General features: G+C 62.5%; 3 protein-coding genes across 7 annotated transcripts in view; 1 reads left to right on the top strand and 2 right to left on the bottom strand.

Moving 5' to 3' along the window:
• Positions 1 to 1,498: 1,498 nt before the first annotated feature.
• On the bottom strand, positions 1,499 to 11,899 carry ZNF512B (zinc finger protein 512B). 4 transcript variants are annotated; one of them, XM_037812048.1, is made up of 17 exons: positions 11,322 to 11,341; positions 9,897 to 10,019; positions 9,530 to 9,672; positions 9,082 to 9,210; positions 8,340 to 8,944; positions 8,028 to 8,254; positions 7,862 to 7,933; positions 7,631 to 7,777; positions 7,401 to 7,525; positions 7,197 to 7,289; positions 7,012 to 7,110; positions 6,759 to 6,929; positions 6,292 to 6,486; positions 5,882 to 5,983; positions 5,603 to 5,665; positions 5,230 to 5,328; positions 1,499 to 4,977 (listed from the first exon to the last, which is right to left on the bottom strand). In XM_037812048.1, the coding sequence occupies exons 2-17, from the start codon at positions 10,015 to 10,017 to the stop codon at positions 4,726 to 4,728; spliced, it is 2,643 nt and encodes an 880-aa protein (XP_037667976.1). In that variant the 5' UTR covers positions 10,018 to 10,019; positions 11,322 to 11,341; the 3' UTR covers positions 1,499 to 4,725. The 4 variants fall into 4 exon arrangements, with proteins under 4 accessions (XP_037667976.1, XP_037667974.1, XP_037667975.1 ...); XM_037812046.1 differs by lacking the exon at positions 11,322 to 11,341 and adding an exon at positions 11,844 to 11,899 and having other exon boundaries at positions 7,401 to 7,777; XM_037812047.1 differs by lacking the exon at positions 11,322 to 11,341 and adding an exon at positions 11,515 to 11,533 and having other exon boundaries at positions 7,401 to 7,777.
• Positions 11,900 to 14,246: 2,347 nt separating this feature from the next.
• SAMD10 (sterile alpha motif domain containing 10) lies at positions 14,247 to 18,779 on the bottom strand. 2 transcript variants are annotated; one of them, XM_037811059.1, is made up of 5 exons: positions 18,518 to 18,779; positions 16,289 to 16,470; positions 16,040 to 16,211; positions 15,553 to 15,693; positions 14,247 to 15,427 (listed from the first exon to the last, which is right to left on the bottom strand). In XM_037811059.1, the coding sequence occupies exons 1-5, from the start codon at positions 18,621 to 18,623 to the stop codon at positions 15,405 to 15,407; spliced, it is 624 nt and encodes a 207-aa protein (XP_037666987.1). In that variant the 5' UTR covers positions 18,624 to 18,779; the 3' UTR covers positions 14,247 to 15,404. The 2 variants fall into 2 exon arrangements, with proteins under 2 accessions (XP_037666987.1, XP_037666988.1); XM_037811060.1 differs by lacking the exon at positions 18,518 to 18,779 and adding an exon at positions 16,813 to 17,446.
• A 1,737-nt stretch (positions 18,780 to 20,516) lies between these two features.
• Positions 20,517 to 26,217, top strand: part of PRPF6 (pre-mRNA processing factor 6) — a 73,850-nt gene continuing 68,149 nt past the window's right edge. Inside the window, 4 exon segments of the mRNA XM_037811058.1 lie at positions 20,517 to 20,587; positions 22,672 to 22,747; positions 22,749 to 22,841; positions 23,665 to 23,783. Coding sequence (XP_037666986.1) covers positions 20,517 to 20,587; positions 22,672 to 22,747; positions 22,749 to 22,841; positions 23,665 to 23,783 — 359 coding nt within the window.

A 26,217-nucleotide genomic window follows, 5' to 3' on the forward strand; every position in this document is an offset into this window, starting at 1 on the left:
GCAAGCAGGAGGACAAGGCCCCCTCAAGGGGTGACACTGCACCAGGAGCAGCTGTGCCGCCGGGGCCAGGAGAGCAAGAAGGAATTGCAAGAAATTCCCCTTAGGAATGCAGAGGCATCCGGGACGACTGGGCTTTCTAGGAAGAAGGCTGCCCGGGTTTCCGGCCTCTTCCTCTCTGTGCCCTCCAGCCAGGACTACGCCATCCTTGCCTCCCACCGGGCAGTGCCCATCCGCAGCAGGAGGCACCACCTGTGCCATCAGGGAATGCTTTTCCCAACAGCCTTCCGAGGTACCGAGCTTCCCTTTCTTGATTTTGGGTTAAATAAAATAACTTTGGACCAACCAGGAGTCACAGGCTCAGTTCCCCTCAGACCTGAGCCAGAGCCCACTAATAAGGGAGAGACAGACCCCTGCCCACTGCCCCTTGCCGGCCAGCTATGGGGAGACAGACCCCACAGCCTCCGGGCAGAGAGGCGCTTTCCTGCCAAGGCGCCCTCTCCCCACTCCTCTCCTTCAGGTTGGGGTTCCCTGGTGGCCAAAGCAAGGATGAGGCTTCCTGTCGGCCATTTCCGCCTCCACAAGGCGCCACCAGGGTGACCACCCCAGGTCGGAGGGCCCCTGCCCTCGCCGCACCCCACAATGCCCCTCCTCCGTTCTGACGAGGCCCCTGCAGAGCTGGCGGTGGGACGGCCCCACGCACCCGGCCGGTCCCGGAGCGTGACCTCTGGCCGCTGGGCTGGGGTGGGGGGCAGGGCGGGAGCCCGGGCGGATTCCAGAGCCAACTGACCAGCAGCAGCACCGGGGGTGCGCAGCAGGCGCGCTCCCCGCCAGGGGCTTGCAGGCCGATGCCGTCCACTTGGGACTAAAACTGTGGCCAGCGTTGAGGGGCAGGCACGGTCTGGCCACCAGCCCCGACCCGTTCCCCGCGGAAAACAGCTGGGGGCTCGGGCGCGTCCACGCCACGCCGCCGCCACAGGCCCCGGCCCCGGGAGCCCGCCCCCCAGGCCACCAGGCCGCGCCCGAGGCTGGGGCTGCAGCCCCCGTGGGCGCCGTCCCTTCCCCGCGCCCCCACAGCGCGCGCGGCCCCGGCCCTCCCCCGGGCGCGCCCTCGCCTACCGGTCCTCGCACGCGGCCTCGGTCTTGCCCAGCGGCGGGCCCGGCTGCTCGGGCGCGTCCCGGGCGGCGGGGGGCGGCGGGGAGTGGGGGGCGGCGGCCGCGGAGCGCGGGGGGTGCCGCCATGGCGCTCCGGGGCCTCGCCGCGGGCCGGGCGCACGGGCCGCCGGGAGCTGTGGTTCCCGAGCGCGCGTCGGCCACCCGGCGGCGCGCCCGGCGGACTGCAAGTCCCACAAGGCCGTGCGGCGCGGCATGCCGGGACTCGCGGTCCGGCCGCAGCCCCGCCACGTGCAGGGTCCCGCGCGCGCTGCGCCGCTCGGCGGCCTCGAGCCGGAAGGCGCCGGTCCCCCCCGCGCGCACCACAAACTCAGCCCGACGCACACCCTGGAAAAAAAATCCATAAACGTTTATTTGATACAGTCATTCTTAATACATACAGGTGTCCCGCCCCGCGCCGCCGCAGCACTGGGGGCAGGGCAGGGACAAGGACGCGGGACAGACGGTCACGAGGCGGGCGGCGCCCAAGCTCACCGTCAAGACATCTTGCAAATAAACACTTTGTAGATAGAATATATATGTATATATATGGTTACAAGTGATAGCTGGAACCTCTTTCAAAATGCACTTATGTACTGAGAACTGGCATTAAAAATTCCAAGCCAAGAAACCCAAAGTATAAGGTACGTGGCCACCAGGCCGGAGAGGTGACCGGCTGCTCCCCTGAACCTCGCGCCTCCAGTGCCGAACACCTGGGGCTGAGCGGGGGCACACAGGGGTGGCCCACCCCTCCACGGAGCCAGGGGCACTTGCTCTTTTCTGTCTAAATCACGGTTTACTTTCCAGGTTGAGGGACAGGAGGAAGGCTAGGTGGGAAGGGCCAGAAGTCACACCAGGAGGCACCCTCATCTGCCTTTGCATGAGAATAAAGTGCATCCTGTTCTGTGTGAAGTGTCAGTCCCTTGAGTCAGCCCCACATTCTGTGTGCAGGCAGTGGGCTCTTTCTTGTTCTCAGAGGGATGGGGTGGGTCAGAGGTAGATCTGCAGAAAGGGACCCAACTGTAGCATCGTGCCCAGGATCTGGGCCTCCAGGCAGGGTCCATGCCCACCACGCCCCAGGGGTCGTGCTGGTCCCTCCCACTGAGGATGGCTGTGGGGGCTGGCAGTCCCCTGACCATAGCTAGCAGGGGAGAAGCTGCAAATGGGCCAGGGTAGGAGGGGGCAGGTCCCTTGAGCTCCACCCAGAGCCTACTCATCAGAGGGGTCTGCAGGCTGCTGCCCCTCACCAGCCAGAGCTCTCCCAGCAAGGCCTTCAGAGGGGTGGAGGAAGGGACGGAGAGGTGAAGGAAGGGAGGGAAAAGGGTCTGACCCCAAAGCCACAATTAACAGCAGCCCTACCCCCACTTGAAAGACAAAGGAGGGGGTTAAAGTGCTTAACATCAAGTTACCCAGCACCCCACCTCTTCCCAGCACACCTAGATGGGGTTCCCATACTACAGACCACCTGTGATCTTTGGGGTGTCCTAGAAACTCACCTCCCAGCCAAGACCAGACTGCTCCCTCCTCCCCCCAAGGGCCAAGTACCTGAGAGGGGGTGAGCTGCCTCCCCCAGCAGAGATGAGGTGAGCCCTCTTCCTACCGCTGCAATAAGGACAGATGAGACCACCTGGAAACTCCAGCCCCTTCTCTCACAGTGGCTGCCTGGCCCCCCCACCTCCACCCGCTGCACACCGTAAGGACGTTCAGGAATACAAGAAATTCCCATCCCCAAAGCCCCATCCATGCTTCCCCCTCACACACACCCTGAGCCCCGATGACACTGGACACCACCCACCCCCATCCACACCACTCTTTGATCAGATCGGGGGTGTGGGGGTGTGGAGGGGTATCTGCTGCTTCTCCCCACCTGGCCCCTCAGGCCAGGGCTGCCAAAGGCTAAGGCTTTCTGAACAAAGGAAAAAGCCAGAGCCAGGAAGCAAGCAGGTGACCTCAACCCCAAGACCCCCTGGAGCTGGCTTTCCTACTCAGGGCAAGGAGAGCCAAGCCCGGCTTAGAGCGTCTTCTCCAGGGGGCAGGATGGGGACAGGAGCCAAGGAGTGGGGCCCTTGGCAGGCAGCCCACAGAGCAGAGCAACCCCTGGCCCGGCCCAGCCCCTCGGTCGGCACCGGGAAACCCTTAGCACCAAAATGTCAGATTGTTGTGAGTTTTCATATAAAAAAACAGAATAAAAAAAAAAAAGTTGTTACTTGTCACAGCAACAAGACTGGCATCCACTACACCCAGAAGACACGCACGCGGGCAAATATCAAAATTCACATCGTCCAGGGTCAGCAAGCCCAAGCCCTCAGCCTGCCCCCACCCCAAGCGGAAAGGGGCCTCTGTGGACACCTGGCCCCTCGGACTGCTCTCCTCCTCCTCCCACGGCGTGGCTGGAAGGCAGGGGCCAGGGAGCACAGTGGGGGCCTGCAAGGCCACCTCCTCCGAGGGCCCCTGGACTCCTGCCTGACCTCTGCCCGATCTGAGGACACAGCCATCGTCAGAGCCCAGCTCGTGGGGACCCTGGCCAAGCCCCCTCCCCTTGCTGCCCTTCACTCCTGTATCAAATGACCCCACAACCAGAAAGAAAGAGGTGGGGGCAGGGGGCAGAGCCCCCGGGAGCTCGGTCCCCAGGCCCAACCAGGTCGGCAGGCGGGAGAGCGCCTTCCCGCAGAGGCAGGTCCTCAGGGCCCTTCTGCCCCACTTGCCTGAGAGCCCCACACCCCTCCCAGCCCCAGGCAGACCCCAGGGCCAGACGGGCCTGTCCCCACCCTGCCGGCTGGCCCTGACCTGGCCAGTGGCGTCAGCAGAGCTGGAGGCTGGAGGCAGGTGTGGCCCTCACCCCTCAGCTGCGCACCAGCGTGCGGAAGGCCTGCCCTTGCCCCAGGCGGGGAGCACCTTTGGGAAGGCTGGGGGAGCCCTCCGCTGGAGGGGCTGCCTCTGCCGCCTGACGGACAGGGGCCGGTGGAGCAGTGGACGCAGGCACAGGGGAGGCGGGATGGAGAGGTAGAGCGAGCAGAGCTGGAGGGACCACCGGCAGGAGGGCGGAGGGGCAGCCAGGGAGGGCACAGTGGTCAGAAGTGGGTCTGTCCCGGGAGGTAGCTGGGGGTGCTGGGGTTCCAGTGTTGGGTGGATGTGAGGTCCAGATGGTGAGGCCAGCGCTGCTCCAATGCCCTCGTCAGCCCAGAACCATGGGTCATCTGGGGCCCCAAGCCTTGTGGGGCTGGAGGGTGTCCATCCTCAGGAGTCGGGGTGCGGACCCCGCAGAGGCCTGGGACATCAGAGGCGTGGGCAGCAAGGGCCAAGATGGCCCCCGCTCCGCTCAGCACCCCACCCGGGCACTGAGGCCCGGGGAGCAGCCCCCTCCTGCCCACAGCCCCCGCCCCCGCCAGGCCGGGCGACGTTCCGGAGGGAAGCCGTCCCTCCAGACTATTGCACGTCTCAGGCCAGGCTGTGGCCTCCAGCTCTGCCCCCAGCAAGCCCTGCAGGCAGGTCGCCCGTGACCTGATGGAGGAGCAGGCAGGGGAGCACGAGAGCTCTGCAGCAGGAGACCACCTCCACCTGGACCCAGGCCCCTGCTCACTTCTCAGGCCCCTTGCTGGCCCCCACCTTCCGACCCGCGGCCCCCCGGCCCCCTTTGTCTCTGCCTGCCAAGGGCCAATCGTCCCGCCTGGGGGGCAGCGTGGGCTCAGGCTCCTCGGGAGGCCGCTCCTTGGGCTTGCGGCCGCGCTTCTTCCCGGCCCCCGGGCTCCTCCTCTTCCCCTTCCCAGGGGCCAGCGGGTCCTGGCTCCTGTGTTTGGGTGGGGGGTCTGCTGAGGTGCGGAACCAGTTCTGGGGGGAGGGGAGAGCAACCGATGAAGATGCTGAGCTCCTCGGCCGGCCGTGGCCCCAAAGCTGCAAACCCCTCTGAGGGGACTGGCGGCCTCTGGGGGGAAAGCCCTTGACAGCTCCACGCTGGCCGCGGCTCAGCCCGCCTGGCGCCCACGCAGCTCCGCACGCCCACCCTCACGCCCCCTGCCCGCTCCCCCCACCTCATCCACTCCCTCCTCCCCACCCTGTATGCTCTCCCCCCACAAGACACACCTCTGCATGTGTCTTGAGGATGTGGTACTTGACTCCGCTTTCAGAGCTGAACTCCTTGGGGCACAGCAGGCAGCGGTACTTCCCTGCCAGGTGGTCGCCCTAGAACACACGGCCAGGCCAGCACCCTGGGCGTCAGACCCCCCGTCCGACAGCCCCAGGCTGCACCCCATGAGTGAGGGTCGTGGGGCCTGCCCCAGGGTCCTGGGGGAGCCACGGAGACGCAGTACAGGCCGGCTGCAGGGGACTGGACACCCGAGGCTCTGGTGCCAACTTGGGACTAACCGAGCATCGCTGGGGGCGGGGACGGGGCGCGGCCTGGGGGGTCTGGTGGGCCCTCAGCGCTGGGGACACACTTTGGGGGCTGGGGACTGACCTTGCTGCAGCTGGCGAGGTGGGCCTTCAGGCCGGACACGCTGGAGTAGATGGCTTCACAGCACTAGGACAGGGAGGCGGCTGTGGGGTGGGGGCCTCCCTCCAACAGGTGTGTGCCCCACAGGTGGGCCCCTGCCCCAGAGCGGGGGCCAGGGGGACTTGGGCCCAGGGGTCCTGGGAGTGGCCAGGCCCCCTCTGGGCAAGATGCCCACCCCAGCCCTGCCCCAGTGCCCCCACCCACAGGGGACGGCCTCCCCAGCTGCCCCCCGCCCGAGCTCACGTCGTTGGGGCAGTTGACGTGGCCTTTCTCCTTGACCTGGTTCTTCCACGCCTCCAGCAGCTCAGGGTTCAGGGTGGGGAGACCCGGCCGAGTGTAGTTGAGCTGTGGAAACCAGGCCGGGTGGGCCCAGGGGCAGCGTCACAGGCCCACGGCCGGCCCCGGTGGCCTGACCTGCCTGAGAGAGGCAGAAACCCCAAGTGCCGGACGCCCTCACTCTGCCCTCCTCGGGCCACCAGGTGGGAAACAGCCCCAGCAGGTTTGGCAGAAACCACAAGCCAGGCTGCCGGCCGGGGAGGCTGCCAGGGGGACCCGGGAGGGGGCGGGGGCTGCTGGGGGCCGCTGAGGCCAGGAGGCTGGGGAGTGGGGGGCCTGGGGTCAGGCGGTGAGGGCAGCAGCTGGGCGAGGCCTACCCGCGCCGTCTCGGGCACAAGGTCGTCCTTCATCCGCCGCTTGGTCCAGTCTCGGGCCAGCTCATCCTCTGCGATTTCCTGCAGGTGGAACACGGCAACCTGGGCCGACGTCCGGCGGATGCGGCCGCTCGGGGTCCGTTCCACACCCAGCAGGTCCTCGGCCTTGGGGGGCTTGTCTGCGGGCTCCTCGGGGGGCTGGAGGTCAAGCACACGTGGGGATGAGGACGTGCCCCAAGCAACCAGCACAGCAAGCAAGCAAGGAAGGGCTGTGACCTCGTGTGACACGCAGGGCACGTGTGTGGGCCCGAGGGAGCTCGAGGGGTGGGGGGGCATGTACGGGCACGGGACCCTGGGACGGCCTGCAGGGAGCACAGCCAGCCCTGGGCTGCAGGTTCCCACAGGCTGCTGGGCACTGCGGCGCCAGGGGCCCCCCCGGGTGCGAGCACTGAGGCCCTGCAGCCACCCACCGGGGCCGTGTGCTCCGAGCGCACGTGGTAGTCGTGGCCGGCCTTGGAGCGGTAGGTCTTGCCGCAGTGGGCGCAGGGAAAGGACGGGCTGTCCAGCTCACAGGGTGGCTTCCCACAGCGCCGCTGGTGGTACTGGTAGCCCATGAGGCTGGAAAAGGCGGCCCCGCAGCCCTGGGGGCCGGGGGTCAGGGGTCAGGTCAGCAGTCGCTGAGGGGCCCCCCACCCCTGCCCCCTGCTGCCCACCCCGACTGACCTCCTGAGGGCAGCGCAGCCGCCCCATCTGCTTCAGCACCTTGCGCAGCCGCTCCCGCTCCTCCTGCTCGCCACCCTCCGAGGCCTCGGCGTCAGAGGGCTGGGGAGGGGGGGCTGCGTCAGCACCCGCCACAGGGTCCCCCACCCTGCCCGGGAAGGGTCAGCGGGGCCCAGGGTGGGGCCCACCTTGGCGCTGTGCTCGGCCATGGTGTGGTAGTTGAGGCCGGCCTTGGACTTGAACTGCTTCCGGCAGTGCTGGCACTTGAGCGCGTCCTGCAGCTGCAGGCACAGCCCGGCCCGTCAGAGGCGCGGCCTGCAGACCCCCGCCCGCCCGGAGCCCCCCTCCCCCTCCCACCACCCCCGCCCAGCCCGGCCCTCGGGGCCCCTCACCTTCTGGCACACCTCCATGTGCTTCTTGAGCCCCACGAGGGTCTTCCGGGTGACCACGTTGCAGGTGGGACACACGGCCTCCCCCCGCTCATGCAGGGCCCGCTGCCACTGCTCCTCGGGACCACCTGCGGGGCGGGCCGGGGCCTCAGGGACAGCGAGCGCAGAGCCCGGGTCCAGCCGGGCCCCCGGCCCTGCGCTCCACCCTGACACACGGTGAGACCTGCCCCCACCTGGGGCCGGGTGGGCCGCAGGGGCCGGCCCCTCCTTGCCGGCGACGCTGGTGGTGGGCGGCAGCTTCTTTCGGACGTCTTCGGCACCCACTGCCTCCAGCTTCTTGGCCCGGTGGGCACGCGCTTTGTCCTCTGCCTTGGCCAGGCCTGTGTGCCAGGGGCAGGCGGGTAAGGGACGGGCAGCGCCCACACGGGACACAGCCACGGGGGCCCCAGCCAGCCGGCTCTCACCTTTGAGTCCAAAGGTCCCTGAAATGGACGGCTGCTCCCCTGTGAACTTCTTGGGTGTTTTTTGTTTCCTTCCTGACTCAGGGGAGAGAGCGTGGGGGCCGAGATTCTGGTCAAATAACTGTCTGGAGGCCTGACCCGCCCCCCGTTCCCCTGGGCTCCACCTTACTGTGCTTTGTGCGTTCGGGGTCCTCCTCGGGCGGCGACACGGGGCCTGCAGCCCGTGGCGCCTCCCGGCTTCCCGAGGTCCTGCTGCCCGGCGAGAGGGCGCTGCCCACGGGGTCCGCGCTCAGCTGGACACCAGAGCTCTGGCCCACGGTGGCCGAGCCGTGCGCCCCGTGCTCAGTCCTCGCCTGCTTGGGTGGGACGGGGCAGGGGTCCAGGGCATTGGCGGCCCTGCGGGGAATGGGCGAGGTGAGGGCAGGTGGGGCCAGCGTGGGTGGTGGCCAAGGAGCGCCCCGACCCGGAACGAGCCCCGTACCTTTTCTTACCACTGCTCCTCCCCACGGCACGAGGTATTTTGTTCTCAGACTTGGTCAGCAGCACCATTTTGCAGGGTGCCGTGGGTCTGCTGATGGCGATGGGCCTGCTGACCGTTACCGGCTTGCTGACCGCGATGGGCCTGCTGACCGTCACCGGCTTGCTGACCGTCACGGGCTTCGTAACTGTCACAAGTTTTGTGATGGGCACTGGCTTGCTGACTGGCACCAGTTTGCTGACCGGCAGGGGCTTGGTGACCGGCACGGGCCTGCTGACCGGCACGGGCTTGGTGACCAGCGAGGCCTTCGTGACCGGCACGGGCTTGGTGATCGGCACCGGCCTGCTGATTGTCACTGGCTTGCTGATACCGATGGGCTTGCTGACCCCCACAGGCTTGCCAATGGTGACGGGTTTGCTCACTCCGATGGGCTTGCTGACCCCCACGGGGCGGGAGATGGCCACCGGCCGGCTGACGGGCCCAGGCTTGGGGGCGGGCAGGGGCCGGTCCATGTGGTTCCATAGCCGGTGCTTCTCCAGCTGGGTTTTGGAGGTGAACGCGGCCTCACAGAAGGAGCAGGGGAAGGTCAGCCTTTCCGAGATGGCACCCTGGCGGGAAGGGCAGGTGTGGGACGGGGCCCCCCCCCGGCCCTGCCGGCACAGCCCCAGCACGCAGGAGTGGGTGCTGACGGCCAGGGCAGCGGCCAAGCCCTCGGCCTGCTCGTCCCTAACCCACCGGCCCTTACCCCTTGGCACCGCTGGTAGTGGTACTTGAGTCCATAGATGCTGGGGAACTCCAGCCAGCACCCCGAGTTTGGACACTTCACCCTCGAGTGGGCCTTGAACTCGTCCTTCCACTGGTTCATTAGAGAGAGCTGGGTGTGGGGAAAGGCCGGTAGCTGACCCCTCAGCCTCCGCCCAAGCTAGCCCCCGACACAGCGCCCTCCCTGGCCTGCAGGGCAGGCAGGCCACTGACCCCTCGGCGTGGGACATGGCAGCCGGGCCACCCGCCGCGCGGGCAGGGCCTCCCAGGAGCTCCAGGCCCCTCGTGACAGCAACAGCCCGACCACACCCCGTGCTCAGGCTCTGGGCTGCTAGGGTGCAGGCCTCAGGGTTGGTGGCGCTGGGGGGGGTGTGTGTGACAGTGGGGCAGTGGCCTTGCTGATGGGCACCCCCAGCCCTCGGGGAGCTCACAGGAATGTCTCGTAGTGCCTGGTTCTCGGCTTTCGGCCGCCCCTTTTTCTTCCCTTCTGTCCTGTCGCTGGCTGGGCTCCCCGGGTCAAAGCAGAGTGGGGCCTGGCTGGACACAGGCTGCCCACCTCGGACCACCGGCAACCCTGCAGCGGGCGATATGGCAGGCTTGGAGTGCACCTCCCACAGTCCCTCCTGCCAGCAGGACCTGGACAGGCCCCTGAGCCTCGCTCTGCAAACCCGGGGCTCCAGGGCCGGGACCCAGGGCCTCTGGCTACTTCCAAGGCAGGTCCCCACCCTGGGAGAGCCCTTCAGGTGGCCCCTGATGCCAAGGACCATGTGGCCTGCGTCTGGCTCTGCCTCCTCTTACCGAGCTTTGGGGGGCTGTGGAGCACGGGGAGGCGGACCTCGCTTCGGCCTCCGTCCTTCCCAGGCCCACCCCTGCTGCTCCCCATGAGCCGGCGGCCTCCAGCACAGAAGGGGTCGGTCATCTCTGCAGAGCAAGCAGACAGGGAGGTGAGGCCCACCGGGCCCGACCCTGCTGCTCCATCGGGCCTGTCCTGGGCCAGCAGGCACCAGCCCTCCTCAAGACATGGGACGGGTGGCTGTGGCGGGTCTGGTGCGGGGCAGGGAGGGGCCTGAGCTCAGGAAAGGAGGTGACGGTGGCACTGCTGACTTGGGGAGCGTCTGCCCAGCAGAGGTCTCCCTGGATGGTCCAGGGGACACCGTCAGCTTGGAAGGACCTAGTTTGGTGTCCTCAAAACCCTTGCCAGCTGCACAGGCTCCCCTTGTCCCCAGACACAGTCCCAAAGCCAGGAGAGGCGCACCCCACACTAAGTACTCGGCGGGTGACGGGGACGTGCCCAGGAGAGGGAGACAGACAACTTCCCTCCCGGGGGCCCAATTATGACACCAGTAAGGCTGCAGGATCACAGGCCCCAGGCCTCGGGGACTCCTTCCCACAAGGCCCCATGGGGCCCCCTAACCCCCAAACCTGAAAGCAGTGCCAACCCCCCCCCAGGTGGGTACCCCTGAATCTTCCACAGGATGCAGATGCGAGGCAGCCAAGGTGGGCTCCGGGGGCCACCAACCCACCCCCAACCACCGGCAGCCCCTCTCCCACAGGCAGACCTGTCCTCATGCCAGTGAACCGTCCTGCCAGGCCCCCACCCCACGGAGGCCCCCTGCCCGGCCCCTGGCCCCCAACACCTGGCTGACACCCCTGCCTCCCGCCTCCAGACCCCCACCACAACCTCAGCCAAACAAATGACAGCGCGCACAGGCGGCACGGCCCGGCACCCAGAGCCCCCCAGCCGAGGACGGCCCCGCTGTCCGGGGCTGGGCCTCCCTGGGCCTGCTCTGCCCTGTGGCTGGAAGACCCCACACCCCAGCTGGGCAGTGCAGGTGGGAGTCCAGCCATGCTGGTTCTCCCACAGGGTCACCGAGGAGAGGGTGGCCTCAGGGAGCGAATTCAGGGCCGGCCCCTCCCCCGCGGCAGCTTTCAGTTAACTTAGGGAAGGGGGGCAGACCCCGCCATGCCCAGGAGGACCTCGCAGCGCCAGGTCAGGGCAGCTGCTGCCCACCGCCCGGGAGGATGCTGTACCCTGGGCTTGCTGGAGGGGGTTGTGGAGCACGAGCGAACGTGCCTGGGGTCTCCACTTCCTACGGAGCCGCGGTCCAGGGCAGTCACCCCAGCCAGGCCTGCACCCCTGCTTTTCCATCCTTCCCATCCGCCCGAGCTCAAGAGTCCAGGGGTCTGCGGCGACCCCTCCTCCCACCCCGGCCCGGGACTCACGCGCGCACCACGACCAGAAGGGGCTTCCCCTCTCCGGTCCCCACATGGGGGGTCGCGGCCCGGGGACCCTCGCGGCGACGGGGCGACGAGGCCCCTCCCCCGCGCCGCCAAACTCGCGAGCGCGGCGCAGGCCGCTGGGCCCCGGACCCCGGCCCAGGCCCGGGCGCACGGGGGAGGCCGGCGGGGCGCGCACCTGGAGGCGGCCTCGCCACCACCTGTCACCGCGGCCGGGCGCGGGGTGCGGGCCGGGCCTGGCCCCGGAAGGGCCGATCGCGGGCGCCCGTGGCGGGGGTGGGGGGGGGCGAAGGCAGTGAACCAAAATGGCGACTTTTTCTGGAGGAGGAGGAGGCAGCAGAGCGGAGGGGAGCGGGGGAGCGGGGGCGCGGGGGGAGCGGACGGGGGCACGGAGCGGGGCAGGGGGCGGGGGGCGGCGGGCGGGGAGCTCCGCGCCCGCGGGGCCGCGCGCCGGGTCGGAGTCGGGGGCGCGGTCGCGGCGCGGGGGCGCGGGCCCGGGGCGCTTACCTGCGGCGGCCCAGCGGGACTGCGGGCCGGGGGGCGCGGGGCGCGGCGCGCGGGGGGCGCGGGGCGCGGGGTGCGGGCGGCGCAGGCTGCGCGCCGCGCTGCGCACATGCGCGCTCCCGCCCCTCCCACCTTTGACAGTTTTACTGTGGGGGGGGAGGGGGCGAACTCTCGCGGTATTCCTGCAGTGGCTCCGCGACGGGGAGGGGGCGGGCCCGGGGGGGGGAGGCAAAGGGGGTGGCGGGGCCCGTCCGGCCCGGCTCGCTCTGGCGGCTCGGGGAGCCATTGCTGATCAATAAGACCGGGCGTCCGGTGCCAACTGGCCACTTATGTTGGATGGGAGGGGTTTGGTGATCAGTGGGGTAAACTGAGGCACAACAGGACCGCCGGGTGCTGCCGCAAGCCCAGTGGTCACTGATGCTTCTCACGTCCTGGGCACAGGGGAGGTGGGGCAAGGGGGAACACCGTGCTCCTGGCGCTGTGGCCTTGGTGGGGGGGCTGGCAAAGCAGGAACAGGCCTCAGGAACCCAGGCCACCTCCTGATGTTGCTTGACCGATGGACCAGCCTCCTTCTCCACGGGAGTGGTCCGAGGCCAGTGGTCAGTCCCCTGCTCCAGAGCACTGGCCTCTGCCGAGATGCTGCAGTGGGGTCTGGTGGAGATGAGGCACCAACCCCACAGGCACCGGGGAATGAATGAAGCCGGGGAAGGGGAGTGCCCTTGGTGAGCCCCATGGGGGTTGGGGGGCTCCTGAGCTGGTGAGGAGGGGGAGGGAGCAGGGCCTGCATCTCCCCACCAGAGCCATCTTTACCTATTAACAGCACCTACCTCCATTTTGTGCCCCTTGATATGACACTATTTTTTTTTTCTACCTTATTGATGTATTACTTTTACAATTAAAACTGAGTTAAAAAAATGTTTACATTTCACAAATATTTTGGACGTCTCAAAATTGGTGTGAGCTGGATATAGCCAGTTGGGAATGAAGGTTATGAGAGGCACCCCAACCCCCTGGTGCACCCTCCCAGGGGGCAGGGCAGGCATCGGACATTGGGGCACAGGCCTCTGCTCCTTCTCCTGGCGTCTGCACAGAGACCCCGAGCAGCTCATGCAGCAGGTGGGGAGTAGATAGGGAGGCAGGGAGCGTGGGAGGCAGTGGGAGAAGGCAGGTTGGTCCTTCCTGCCTTCCCTGGGAAGTCTACAGAGAGAGAGAGAGAGAGACATGTGCCAGTGCAGGACCTGCCTGCCCCCAGGCAGAAAGGAAGGGGCCTTCTAGAGGCAGGGGTCCTGGCATCTATCACTGACTATCTCTGGCCCCAGGGCTTAAGGGAGGAACCATTATATGGGAGAGTCTGGGGTCAGTGGGGGTCCCTGCAGGGGCCCAAGGCTGGCAGCTTGCACTATGGAAGTCCATGCGCCTGCAGGGGAGGGGGAGAAAAAATGTCCGATTCTGGGCTTTACAGTGTCATGGTGTACTGGGGGCCTGGATGGCGGGTGTTGGGGTGCATGTCAGCCTCCTGGCTGGCACGTGTGTCCCTGCCGTGGTATCCGGTTATCAGGGTGCCAGGTTATGTCTGTGTGCAAATGTCTGTGAGTCTGGTGAACATCTAGTGTCTGAGTCACTGTGGATGTCGGGGTTGTGAGGCAGCCTGTGCAGGGATGGGGATGTGGGCTCTGCAGGTTCTGTGTGTCATTGTAGGTCAGGGGTGGTTGCTTGTGTGTAGACAAGTGTGTCTGTGACGGCTCTTGTTAGGTTTTGGTGTGTATCTGCAGGTCAGGTATGACGGTGGCCACACCATCATGGGGGACACACGGCTGTGAGTCTGGGTGCCGAGTGTGGCTGTCTGAGAGTTGGTGTGTGGGTTGTGAGTTGGATGCTGGGTGTTGCTGTCTGTGGGCCCATCTGCTCCGGTGTTTGATGACCTTGTGTTACCCCTGCGTCTCCTGTGTGTTGGTGGATGCGGTGGGGGTCTGCGTTCATTTCTTCAGGTTGTTGCCCTTTGGGGAGCCGAAGAACGGCGTGCAGAAGGCCCACGTCTGAGTCTCAGAAGCTGTGAATTTAGCCTCAACTGGGTAAAGGAAGGATCCTGGGGCGAGGGGAAGAGCCTGGATTTCGTGGGTTTCCTAAACCGAGTGACAGCCGTCCTCAGCAGAGAGGGCGGAGGCAGGAGGCCGCGTGCGGACGTGTGAAGGTGGGGCGCCCGGGCCCCCGGGAGCTGGAGGCTGCAGGACCGGCCTGAGGTTCCCGGGAGCCTGGGCCGCGGCGCCCGCGTGTTGGGGCTGACGGGCCCGCGCGCCTGGGTCCAGCCTCGCCCCTGCCCCGCGCGGCACCACCGCCCCCTGCTGGCAGCAGCGCGTCGGGCACCCCCGCCGGACTCGGACGCCGCGCAGGCACTTGAGAACCAGCTTTATTTTTCGTCAGAATATAAAAAAATAAACACGAAACGAAGACGAGGAGACAAGACAGGGGAGGGGGAAAGGGGAAGGCGCTGGGGCAGCACAACTCGGAGGGCACAAGGCAAGGAGGGATCCTCGGGTTGGCCAGATGGAGACACAGAGGGTGGGAGGCTCCAAGGTGCACGTGAGGAGGGGCCTGGGGGCTCGGCCTCATCTGTACCTGAGATTTTCAGAGTCCCCGAGGGGACGGGAGAGGCCAGCGGTGCAAGGGAGCCAGGGCTGCCAGGCCACCCTGCCGCCCCTGCTGGCAGCACCAGCCCCTGGGCCACCCGTGCCCTTCTGGTTCAGGCTGACTGCTCAGGCCCAGGCTAGCCTCAGGTGGGTGGACACTGGGGGGGCATCTACATGCGCCAGATGTCCCTCAGGACAGTCCGGGGATGGGGCCACGGGAATACTCAAGGAGGTCTCCACGCACGCCAGTGGGCACAAAAGGTACTTACAAGCAAGACCCCAAACACATGAGCAAAGGGCCTGCTGTGCTCGCTGAGCCCTGTGCCCGGTGCTGGAGCCACTGGGCAAGGCCTTGCCCTGACCCCTTTGGCCTCAGTCGCCCAGTGTAGATGTGGTCTGCCCCTGGCTGGCTGGCACTAGAAACAGGAAGACCAGGCAGGAATGGGCAGGGGCAGGGCAGAGCTCACTCAGGGAGGCAGCGGCCGTCTGTCCAGCCCGCGTGGGGCTCCTCCCCGCAGTGTTGAGGGAGGCAGGCAGGCCTCACCCGTGGGAGAGGGCCGGGATGCCCCAGCGTGGGCAGTAGGTCATTGACGTGGGGAAGGAATATAAATAAACACACTCCCTGGGATGCAGGGGGACGTCTGCCCCCACTCTGCTCCCAGCAGCTGCACCCCTGCCACGTGCTGCTGCAGCACCCAGTGTGGGCTCAGCCCCGGGTCCCAGGCACCTGCCTGGCCCTGGGGCGTGTCCGGAATGCCCGACCAGAGGCCAGTGGAGGTGGGGCTCCTGGGCTGGCCCGTCCACTCGGTGGGGCCTGGCCACTGGGGCACCCTGCAGGGTCCCGGGGAGCTGTGCAGCTGCAGCCAGCTCTGCCTTGCCCTCTGCCACGGGCTCTGGTCACAGTGCTGGGGTCCGTGGTTCCAACCTGGGGCAGCAGCTAGGACATGTTTCCGAAGGAAGCTGCAGGGTGGGTGGGGTGAGGGAGGAGTGGGGTTCCATGGAGCAGCCCTGGCCTCACCCGCTCTGCCCTGACTGGGACCCCCCCCACCCCGGCCCCCAGGCCCCCCTCAGCCCCGCCCACTGACCTTGACTGAGCATCTGCAGGCTGCGCCCCTCCTCTCGCACCTGCAGGTGCAGCACCTGCTGCAGCACCTCCTGCCGCTGCGCCTCCTGTGCCAGCCCCATCCGCTGCAGCTTCTCCGCATTCAGCCGCAGGAGCGCCCGGCCTGGGGTGGGGAGAGGAGAGGAGTCAAGGTCAACACGGGGTATTGAGAGTGGGGCAGAGATGGAAGGGGAGGGAGGGGGGAGGGGGAGGCACAGACAGAGAGACAGTCTGACAGCGAGACAGAGAGAGATGCAGAGACAGGGAGAGGGAGAGGGGAAGACAAGGGTGGGGAACAGAACATAGAGACAGACAGTCCGAGGGAGGCAGGGACAGAGAATGAGGGACAGGGACACACAAAGACCCAGAGGGAGGGGTCGACTGAGGATGGGACAGACGAGACGGAGACGAGGAGAGCAGGAGCAGTGAGGGCAGGCTGGGGTGGCGGGGGAGGCGGCCCCTGCCGGTACCAGTAATGGCGTGCTGGGAGAAGGCCTCGACATAGACGAGGTAGTTGTGGGGGCAGTGCTTCTTGAGCCACTTGCAGACGTCCTGCTGGCTCCACAGGACCACAGGCCGTGCCAGGCTGCCCAGCGAGGGACTCGTGTGGTACAGGCCATAGTGATCAGAGTACAGCCGGCCCTGTGGGGGGCAGGGGGCAGGCAGATGGAGCCAGGGGTGGTGACCCAGGGTAGGGCGGGCTGGGGGCCAGGGAGTACCTGGGGGGTCTCTGTGCCGGGTTGCTGCAAGAGCTTGACTGGCCGGCCGCGGGCAGCCCTCTGACTGCGGGGGTCATGCCAGGTGAGGCTACTGCCTGGTGTCCGGGGCAGGTGGCAGGGGATGCTCTCAGCTGACACCGTGTGCTCCAGGAGGGTCCGGCAGAAGCTGAAATGGGCGGTGGCTGGAGGGCAGGGGAGCCTGGTCAGCAGGCAGCCAGTGGTAAAGCCAGAGGCTCCTTTCAGCCATCCAGCTCCCTGCTCAGTCCCCTTCCCCTCCACCAAGGAGGGACCCCAAGCTCCCAGAGGCAGGAGGACACGTGAAGGATGTTGGCTCCAGAAAAGCCCAGGCCCAAAGACAAACTGGAAACACCTCCCCCTTCCAAGCCCCAGCCCATGCTCTGAAGAGAGAGCACTCTGCCTGGAGCAGGACAGACTCTCCCAGGTCAGAGAGATTGTTTGCCCCCCAGGGGGCTGTGGACCCCCAGCTGAGCGAGGGCTCTATCCTGGGCAGCCCCAACCCCTACCTGGCTGGGGCTGGTCAGCACTGGGCATGTGGCATGCCAGCAGGCAGATGCTGGTTCACAAACATATGCAGGACCCGCCGCCGGACACTGGCCTTGCTGTCCCAGAGACCTGACTGTGGCTTCCCTGCTGTTCCTGCTCACGGCTCCCAGTCTCTGCAGCTGCACCAGGCCTTCCAGGCCTGGCCAAGTCCCTGCTGCAGCTCACCCACATGGCTCATTGAAGAGAAACCCAAATTCTGGGCAAGTGACAGTCAGGATTCCCCAAACCCATGCTGGGCTTTCCCACGTGCTGCCTTTTGCATGGGCTGCCTCTGCCCCCTTCAGGGGAAGCCCCCGGATCCAGGTCAGCACTGGGCACGTGGCAGTGCCAGCAGGCAGATGCTGGTTCAGCAGGTGTGCTGGACGCAGAAGGGCTTGGAGCCATGGCAATGCCAGCACCCCCTCCCCAGCTTTATCACACTTGTCAAGTTTCTGTTTTACAGTCATTTCTGGGACCGCTTCTGACATGAGCTCAGGCAGGACATTCACCTTGATGGGAGCCAGAAGGTCCTCAAGAAACATTGCGAAGGAAGAAAGAAACGGAGGGAGGGAGGGAGGGAGGGAAGGAGGAGGGAGGATGGAGGAAGGGCACAGGGAAAGCTCTGTGTGGCTGGCCCAGACCAGTGAAGTGGTGGGAAGAGACAGGAAATTGGGACTCAGGCTTGCTCCCCTCTTTAGAGCATCCAGGCTCTGGGCTGGCAGGGCAGCGTGCCGTGCTGAGGCCAGGGGCCTGTGCCCCGCTCTCCCCAATCAGCCCTAGAATGAGAGACCCTCCCTACCAACCTCCCACAGACCCAGCACCTATCCCCCAGCCTGGGGCAGGGCTTGGCCATGCGCCCAGGAGGTCTCCCCTGTGAGCAAACCAGCAGGCTACCCTGCTCCTTCCACCTCTCCCAGACTCCTGGGAATCAGGCCCTCCTCAAGGGCCCACTTTGCAACTTTCCGGGATCAGATGACCCCGGGTGACTCTAAGTTTGAGGTGGTGGGTCAGACAGAGGGTGTGGCCGGTGTGGGCACCGCCCGGAGAACTGTCTGTCAGCGACGTGGGCAAAGGCTTATTCTAAGGCCGCACCATTCCAGGCAGGGGCTCTGGCGTCGGACTGCCTTGCCGGACCTCACAGCCGGGCGGGAGCGCGCTCTTCCTGGGGAACCAGTCAGACGCCTCCGCACGCGCACCTGCCCGGGGCTGGCGGGCCCCACCCATTTCCTGCTTGGCACTAGGGGAGCGGGCTCCTGTCCCCGGGTCGGTGGGTCCCTCATGGTCTAACTCCGAAGTCTAGCCGGGAATGGGGGTGGGGAGCAACGCAGACTGTGATCTCAGACCCTCTCGGCCCCGCTGCCAGGGTCGGGGAGGGTTTTCTGCGCGCAAAGAAAAAGGTGACCCCAGTGTGCTGCCAGGTTGGGGACAGGAGCCCCGCCGGTTCCCCCCGAAGCCAGGGGCACACCGGTCCCTAAGGCCTGAAGCCGACTTGTCCTCCCCCCACCCTCCACACAGGACAAAGGCCACGGGTACCCCGTTCGTCCAGGACCAGCCCCCCGTCCCCCTCCTCCCAATACCTCGCAACCCCCCGCAGCTCCGAGCCCGCAGGGTCCCGCCTCCTTCACTCTCGGTTCCCGAGCCTCGGCCCATGCAGACCCCCAGCTGGCCCGCCGCGGCCCCGCTCACCATCCACATCCCGGCGCTCCCCGAAGCCGGCGCGCACGGCCCCGGCGCCGCCCCGTGGGGGGCTCAGCTTGGACCTCAGCTCGGTGAACATGGGGCCGGCACGCATCCGCCCCTCGCAGAGCGCACAGCGGCTGGTGTGGCCGCAGGGAACGCGCGCCGCCGCCCCGCCCCGCCCAAGCGCCGCGCCCCCTGCGCCCGAGCTGGTCCTCGCGCCCAAGCCTGTGCCCGCAGCTGCGCCGGGTCTCCGCGGCCGGCGAGTCTGCGCGCCAGGCACCTGTCCGCAGAGTCCCCTGCTCCCGGCGCGCTCTGGGAGCTCCGCGGTGTGGCGGCGCGCGCGCGGTCTGCGTGTGCAAAGAGTGTCTACGAGGGCAAGGGGCGTTCGTGCGCAGCCGGCAGGGCTCTGAGGGCGTGTGTTTCTGTGCACCTGCCGGGAACCCAGCGTCTGAAGCAGGGCTCATGGAGACGAGTGGGTTCCATGTGTGTGAGGGGGGTGTGGGGGTGTGTGTGGGGGTGTTGTCATCTTACCTATTCCTGGGCCATCTGCCCCTGGGATCTCAGGCCAAGGGGCCAGGGCGGGCCCTCCTAACACCTTCATCTGCTTTCCCACCTCATTCATTTATTTGTTCATCTTTTACCTATGCATTCACATTCTACAGACCTCTCCTCCAATGGGTCCTGCATGGTCTCCCAGGAGAAGCCAGCTTGCTCTCCCCGTAGCCCTCACCATCCTGTGAATTCCAGGAGGCAGTGAGCATCTTTTCCCTCTCCTCTGGGGATCTGTTCTGGGCTCCACACATCTCAGGGACTGAGATGGGGATCAGCTGGGGGAGATGGCAGGGGAGGGGGAGGCTATAGCAGGTGGGAAGGATGTGTTTGCTCTAGGTTCTCAGTGAGAAGTGCTGGGGTGGGCTGCAGGACAGGGAAGGTGTCCAGCAAAGGGCTGGGCTTGCCACTAGCTGGGCTTTGCCAGAGAGCAGGTGTGGTTAAGACTGAGAGGGACCTGGGTGCTCAAGATGCACATTCACATGCAATAATGCATGCAGGGTAGAGTCACACATGTCCACCTAAATATATGCACACACATGCAACCTGACCTGAGCACATGTCCCACCAATACACAAATATTCACACAAAACTCACTCACATGCTCTGACTGCCCATACACGTGTACTGACATATACATGGGCATGTCTGCTGCATTTATCTAGTTTTGTGAATCAACTGTCATTCAGGGGCCTTGCTATGCCAGGAGCTGCTCTTCGGGTTGGGGAATGTGGCAGTGAACAATCCGGCCTTCACACAGTACTGTCACCAGACTGTTCAGGGAATGGTGGGGGGCGCGGGTACCTGTGTCGACTGTCAGGGACCGGTGTCCCGAAGGGTGCCCCGAAATCTGAGTGCTAAGAGCACAGAGCAGCAGTCTGCACACGAGGGTGCACACAGACAGGTGTGCCCACAGTCACAACACATACACAACTGTATAGGCGTGCAGCTCCGCTCAGAGGGGATCAAGGCCTGCCCGGACGGGCAGGGCAGCGTGGGCAGCTGGGGCCGAATCGGAGGGGTCTCTGGCAGCCGGGCTGGCTGTGACAGGCAGGGGTCCTGCTCGCACAGGAAGGCCTCCTCGCGAAACGCATCGAGAACACTCAGGAAACAGAAAGGCCACAGGCTCCATGTTAGGGTCCCGCAAGGTTTGTCCAGGGGGGTGTCGCCCCTTGACCCCTTCGGGCCGGCGAGCACTGCCCACCCGGCCACGAGCCCACGCGCCCCCTGCAGGCACCCCCCCACAGCCGCGCCCGGAAGTCTCCGGATTAGCCTTTCGGGAACTTCCGCCCGGGCAGCCGTCGGGGGGCGGGGCTTCGCGCGGACCGCGAACTCTGCTTCCGGGGCGCGGGTGACGCGGGCTGTGTCCTCTTTCCGCGGTGAAGCCCTCGGCGTCCGAGCTCCTTCGCCTGCGGCCGCGGCCTCCGTCCTTTCCCTTTCTGCCGCCGCCGCCGCCATGAACAAGAAGAAGAAGCCGTTCCTGGGCATGCCCGCGCCGCTTGGCTATGTGCCGGGGCTGGGCCGGGGGTGAGGCCTGGGCGGGCTGCGGAGCGGACTGAGGGACGGGGGTCGGGGCCGGGCCGGGGGGCGGCGTGAGCGCTCGGGAAGGGGTCCCGGGCCGGGGGGGCGGGGTGAGCGCTCGGGAAGGGGTCCCGGGCCGGGCCGGGGGGGGCGGGGTGAGCGCTCGGGAAGGGGTCCCGGGCCGGGCGGAGGGGGCGGGGTGAGCGCTCGGGAAGGGGTCCCGGGCCGGGGGGGGGCGGGGTGAGCGCTCGGGAAGGGGTCCCGGGCCGGGGGGGGGCGGGGTGAGCGCTCGGGAAGGGGTCCCGGGCCGGGCGGAGGGGGCGGGGTGAGCACTCGGGAAGGGGTCCCGGGCCGGGCGGAGGGGGCGGGGTGAGCGCTCGGGAAGGGGTCCCGGGCCGGGCCGGGGGGGCGGGGTGAACGCTCGGGAAGGGGGACAGGGGCGGCACAGGGCCGGCACAGGGCCGGCTGTCACTCGCTCTTTCTGGCCCGGCCTCCTCCCGCCGCGTCTCTGCTTTATTGGTCCACTTGGGAAGGACCGCTCTAATTCTGTCCACACTTCCCTCCTGGAGACAGCAGGACTCAGGGCAGCTGGCTGAACAGGAACAGTAATACGTTAGGGTCTGCAGCCCCACAGTCTGAGAGCTAGGAGGCGGTTTGGCCTGAGCCCTGTAAGAAGCAGTGGGCTCGGGGGTCAGTATATCCTGGGTATGAAGCTGCCTGCTTCTTAGCAGAGATGTGTGACTTGGATCTTAGAGACTCCTGACAAGTAATAACGCTGTAATGAATCCCTGAAGTAGGAACTCTCCTACTGTCCTCCCGAGGCCAAGCATCGCTCCTTCCTCCTGCTTGCTGTGGCTTAAGCATGAGTGAACATTTCCTGACCGTCCAGGCTGGATGGTACCCCTCAGTCATGCCTGCTCCAAGTTCCCCTGTCTTTCCCTCTAGTGGTGTTCATGTTTCTTGTTTACACTCTCAGCCCCCAGGGGCAGGGAAGGCATCTGCAAGGCTTGTGATTGGGACCCCATGGTTGTCACACAGACAAACACCATAAATTGTTGAATAAATGAGCAGTTGGTATCCTCTTTGCTTAGTTATTCATTTGATTAGGAAAACTGTGGGGCTTCTCTCCTGGATGTTCAGGTGAGGTGAGGCATTTGTGTAAATAACCTGAAGAGGAGCAGATTGAGAACTCTGGGCTTCCTAAGACCAGGGAATGCTCTGTGACAGCCTTGGAGCCAGGTTTGAAGGAGGGTTGGATTTAGAGATGGAGAAAGGTGGCGAGGTAGAGCAGAAGCTGACATTCTGTGTGTGGGTAAAAAAAAGAGCGGAGGCATGGGGGGCAGTGAGGAAGACAGCACAGCAGGGGGCCAATGTGAATGGACCATTTGGTGAAGGGAAAGGAGCTGGAGGTCATCAGGGCCTTGGACTTCATGCTGAGCTCAGGTGGGCATTGGAAAGACGTTGATGCTCTGGCATAGCTTGGCCAGAACTGTGCTTGCACAGGTTGAAGCAGGAGAGGGCCAGGGGCAGAGAGGCTCACTTGGCTCCCAACCAGATGGGGGTCCTGCAGCTTGGAGAAGAGACAGCCCATGGGTAGGATCAGGGGACTTGAGGACAGATCGGTTGGGGGTGGGGGAGGAGGGAGGTGAAGGTGATGCCATGGTGCCTGCCTTGGCCTGGGGTGGCACTGCCATCGCGAACTGAAACAGCCAGCGCAGCAGCAGGGCAGGGACAGAGGAGGAGCTCGGTTTCAGCCACATTGAGTGTGAGGGGCTGATTGGATGCCAAGGTGGAGAAAGTGAGCAGGTTATTGAAAATGCAAGGCTGGAACTTAGGGGGAGGGAGGGCTTGATTCCCTGGGGCATCTCGTGTGGAAGAGAAAGTAGGGAAGACTTGGGGTGTTGGCAGCCCCCTCATAGTAGGTTGGAAGGTGTATTGCCCCAAGAGGAGAGCCACCAGCATCTCAGTGGTGTTAAAAGAGAAGGTAATGCAAGTGACCGCCAAGGGGGGAGGGGGGAGCACAGGAACAGGGTCCTCCAGATCACACACAGGGGGCGTCTTGGGCTCCCCTAAGCAGCTGTCTCCTGCAGTGCCACTGGCTTCACCACCCGGTCAGACATTGGGCCTGCCCGGGATGCAAACGACCCCGTGGATGACCGCCATGCCCCCCCCGGGCAAGAGGACTGTTGGTGACCAGATGAAGAAAAACCAGGCTGCAGATGATGATGACGAGGATCTGAACGACACCAACTACGATGAGGTGACCCCCATGGGACCTTCCGTGTGGTGGGCCCCCCCCTCGCGCTCTCCACCATCCCCAGCAGGGCTAACCAGCTTCCTCACCCAGCGTGCTTGCAGTGCCCGGTGCATTTAACATTTCAGCTATTCATGGTTTGGAGTGTGAGGGGAACAGGGAGAAACACTGGAATGTGCACTTTTGCTGTCTCTTTAGAGGAGATACATTTGCAAATATTAGAACCGCTGCCTTGGTGCTTTGTCTTGGCTGCTCCTTAGTGATGAAAACTTAGCGAGAGTGGAATTGGTGATAACATTTGCTTTCTTTTGCTTTAGTGCTCACCCTCTTAATTAATTGGGTGACTGGTCTTTGGTGAGTTGAAATTTTCTTTAAGTATACTCCAACAAATGACATCTTTCCTCAGTGACAGGAAAAGAGTAAAAAAAAATTAATTCTGAAAAAATTTCAGAGTTCTTTCACCGAGCTTCCTTTGATGATAACATCTTGCATAGCTTTAGTTCAGTTATTGAAACCAGGAAATTAAACACTGATGCAATGCTGTTACCTAATCTATAGGTCATATAAATTTTGCCAGTTTTCCCACTGATGTCCCTTTTCTGGTCCAGAACCCCACGTTGTGTTTGGTCATCATGAAACTTTTGTCTCCTCAGTCTTATGTGACCTTGACAATTTTGAAAAGTATTGATCAGTTATTTGATAGACTGTCTCTTAATTTGGGGTTGTCTGAAAAAAGGGATTATTTAGTGAGCGTTTTCCAACTAGATATGGTCCCCCTTTTTGCTGGTGGGGTTTGTATGGAAGGAAAAGCTTACTGTTTGGTTTTCAGTTTAATGGTTATGCCGGGAGCCTCTTCTCCAGTGGACCGTATGAGAAAGACGATGAGGAAGCAGATGCCATTTATGCAGCTCTGGATAAAAGGATGGATGAAAGAAGAAAAGAAAGAAGGTAAAACAAATTATCGCCCTTCACACTTGTTTCATTTTGCCTTGATTTCAGACTTGGAGGAAAGTTGCAAGGATGGTGTGTGTGTGTGCTCAGCTTTGAGGACACGTGGGTCTGGGTCTGGGTCTGTGGTGGCTGTGTTTGAATGAAAGCTGGGCTGGTGCTGAGCAGCCCTGGGCCTGGAGGGTGGGAGGGGAGAGCCTAAGATTCTTGGTCTGGCTTTCCAGGAATGGCAGATGGTTTGGTTAGAGTGCTTTGACTGTGTTTCAGGGTCACTGTCTCTGAAGTAAGCACAGTGATGTTGATTAATCTATAGTAGGTAATTTGGAGATTGACTAAAGATGGTAAAAGGACATTTAAATCCTCAAGGCAGGTTGCATGTGTTGTTTGAGAAAGCACATTCCGTGCATTGGAAGTTAGGCATGGCTGGGGGGAGGGAGCAGAGAACGGAGTAGAGGGGAGGTGGCCACTGTGCTCCCCTAGGCCTGTGTGTGTCCTCTGGGGGCCTAATGGAGAAAAGACTGCTCCTCAGCAGGGTCCTTGGTGTTTTCATGAAGGGACTCCAGATAGGCACTTGGGCTTAGCCCTGTTTTGACATTGCCTCAGCATGCCAGTTGGTATGGCAACTTTCTGAATTCCTTGTCCTTGTTCTGGTGAAATGTCTTGTGTAAATTATATTGCCTTGTAAACTTTTACATTTTATTTTAATTTCTAAAGGAATAATTTTCACTATAGGTTATCAGGGAAATGAGATTAAGTATAGGTAAGAGGATAAGATAACATTTACTCATTAGCCCAGAAAGTGAGTTACATTTTAGTTTATTTTTCTCTTTGTATAAGTACTGTTTATTATATATGCCATTTTGTAACTTCCTGTAACATATGTAGAATTTTGTAATTTTTGAAAATCGTTTAGGAGTGTGAAATGCAGTTCTTTGGGGAATTTTATAAAGCTTATCATAAAATCTATGTGCATGAGTTTATACAGTTAGTAATTAAGCATGAATGATTTTGCATATAAGGAGGACTCAGTTCTACTTCTCTGGGATTTTTTCATTAAAAAAACAACAGCGAGTGGTGTGGTCATATATAAAAAGTCATTGTACTTAAGCGGTTTTAGAAAAGTGGTTGACTTTTTTTTTTAATTGTGGAATATAACATATTTACTCGGAAGTGATAACTTTGACAGGTAGTTAGAGAGCAAATTCAAAGAATGGTATGAGTCACAGTTCCCCATATATAATAATATGCAAAAAGGTGATAACTTTCAAAGTACGATTTAACAAGTACTTGGAGAGCAAATTTCCAAAAATATTATGGGTTACAGTACCATAGTTTCAGTTAGAAAAGTGGTTGAGTTTTTACAACTTGTTATTATGAAAATCTTTTAGTTTACAAATGTGCGGGAGGAACAGCACGGTGACCCCGTCTCCCTCCCGTGTTACCTCGTTTGTTCACGCTTGTTCACAGTTCGCACTTTTGCTTACTCAGTGTATGTGTATTTTTGTCAGGTTATTTGCAAGTAAATCAGGCATGATGCTTCCCGCTAAGGACTACGTGTTAACTTCTTGGTCCACAGCAATTCCTGTTTTCTTAACGTTGTTGATACTTTGTCACAGTTTCTGTGTACTCTTTCTTTTTTCTTTTTAAAATTTTAAACATTTATTTATTTTAATGTAATAATACATTGTAACATAACACTTTTCGTTTTAACCATTTTTAAGTGTAAAATTCAGTGACATTAATTGCATTCACAATGTTGTGCTACCATCACCACTAAAATTTTTCATTACCCCAAACTGAAACTCGGTACCCATTAGCAGTGACTTTCCACTCCCACTCCTCAGCCTCAGGTAGCCTCTAGTCTACTTTCTCTGAATTTGCTTATTCTAGATTTTTCACGTAGATGGAACCATACAGTGTTTCTGTATTGGCTTATTTCACTTAGCATAATGCTTTCAAGTTTCATCTGTGTTGTACCAGGTATCAGAACTATTCTTTTTTGGGGCTGGGAAATATTCCACTATCTGGAATAAATGTTTTGTTTGTCCATTCATTTGTTGATAACTATTTGGGTTGTTTCCACTTTATGGCCATAGATGTGAGGATTTATTTCTGAATTCTCTATTCTATTTTATTGGTCTGTATGCCTGTCCTTGTGCCAGTAGCATGCTGTTTTGATTCCTGTAGCTTTGTGATCAGTTTTGAAATTGGAAATTGTGAGTCTTTCAACTTACTTCTTGTTTTTCAGGATGGCTTTTGGCTCTTCGGGGCCTCTTGCCTTTCCATGTGAATTTGATTGCTTTTTCCTTTTCTGTGCAGAAAGCTGTTGGAATTTTCATTGGGATTGCATTGAATCTGTAAATCACTTTGGATAGTATTGCCATTTCAGTATACATGTCTTTTACATCCCTAGCTAACTTTATTACTAGATATT

This window comes from Choloepus didactylus, chromosome 19, assembly GCF_015220235.1.
Source record: "Choloepus didactylus isolate mChoDid1 chromosome 19, mChoDid1.pri, whole genome shotgun sequence".
Classification (NCBI taxonomy): domain Eukaryota; kingdom Metazoa; phylum Chordata; class Mammalia; order Pilosa; family Megalonychidae; genus Choloepus; species Choloepus didactylus.

Coding starts and splice junctions, on each gene's coding strand:
- ZNF512B (XM_037812046.1), bottom strand. CDS start 10,017: ATGACCGACCCCTTCTGTGCTGGAGGCCGCCGGCTCATGGGGAGCAGC. Junction 7,778..7,861: donor AGGGACCTTTGGACTCAAAG/GTGAGAGCCGGC, acceptor CCTGGCACACAG/GCCTGGCCAAGGCAGAGGAC. Junction 6,487..6,758: donor GCTCGGAGCACACGGCCCCG/GTGGGTGGCTGC, acceptor CTTGACCTCCAG/CCCCCCGAGGAGCCCGCAGA.
- SAMD10 (XM_037811059.1), bottom strand. CDS start 18,623: ATGCGTGCCGGCCCCATGTTCACCGAGCTGAGGTCCAAGCTGAGCCCC. Junction 15,694..16,039: donor CTCCCAGCACGCCATTACTG/GTACCGGCAGGG, acceptor TCCCCACCCCAG/GCCGGGCGCTCCTGCGGCTG. Junction 15,428..15,552: donor CCTGCAGATGCTCAGTCAAG/GTCAGTGGGCGG, acceptor CCCACCCTGCAG/CTTCCTTCGGAAACATGTCC.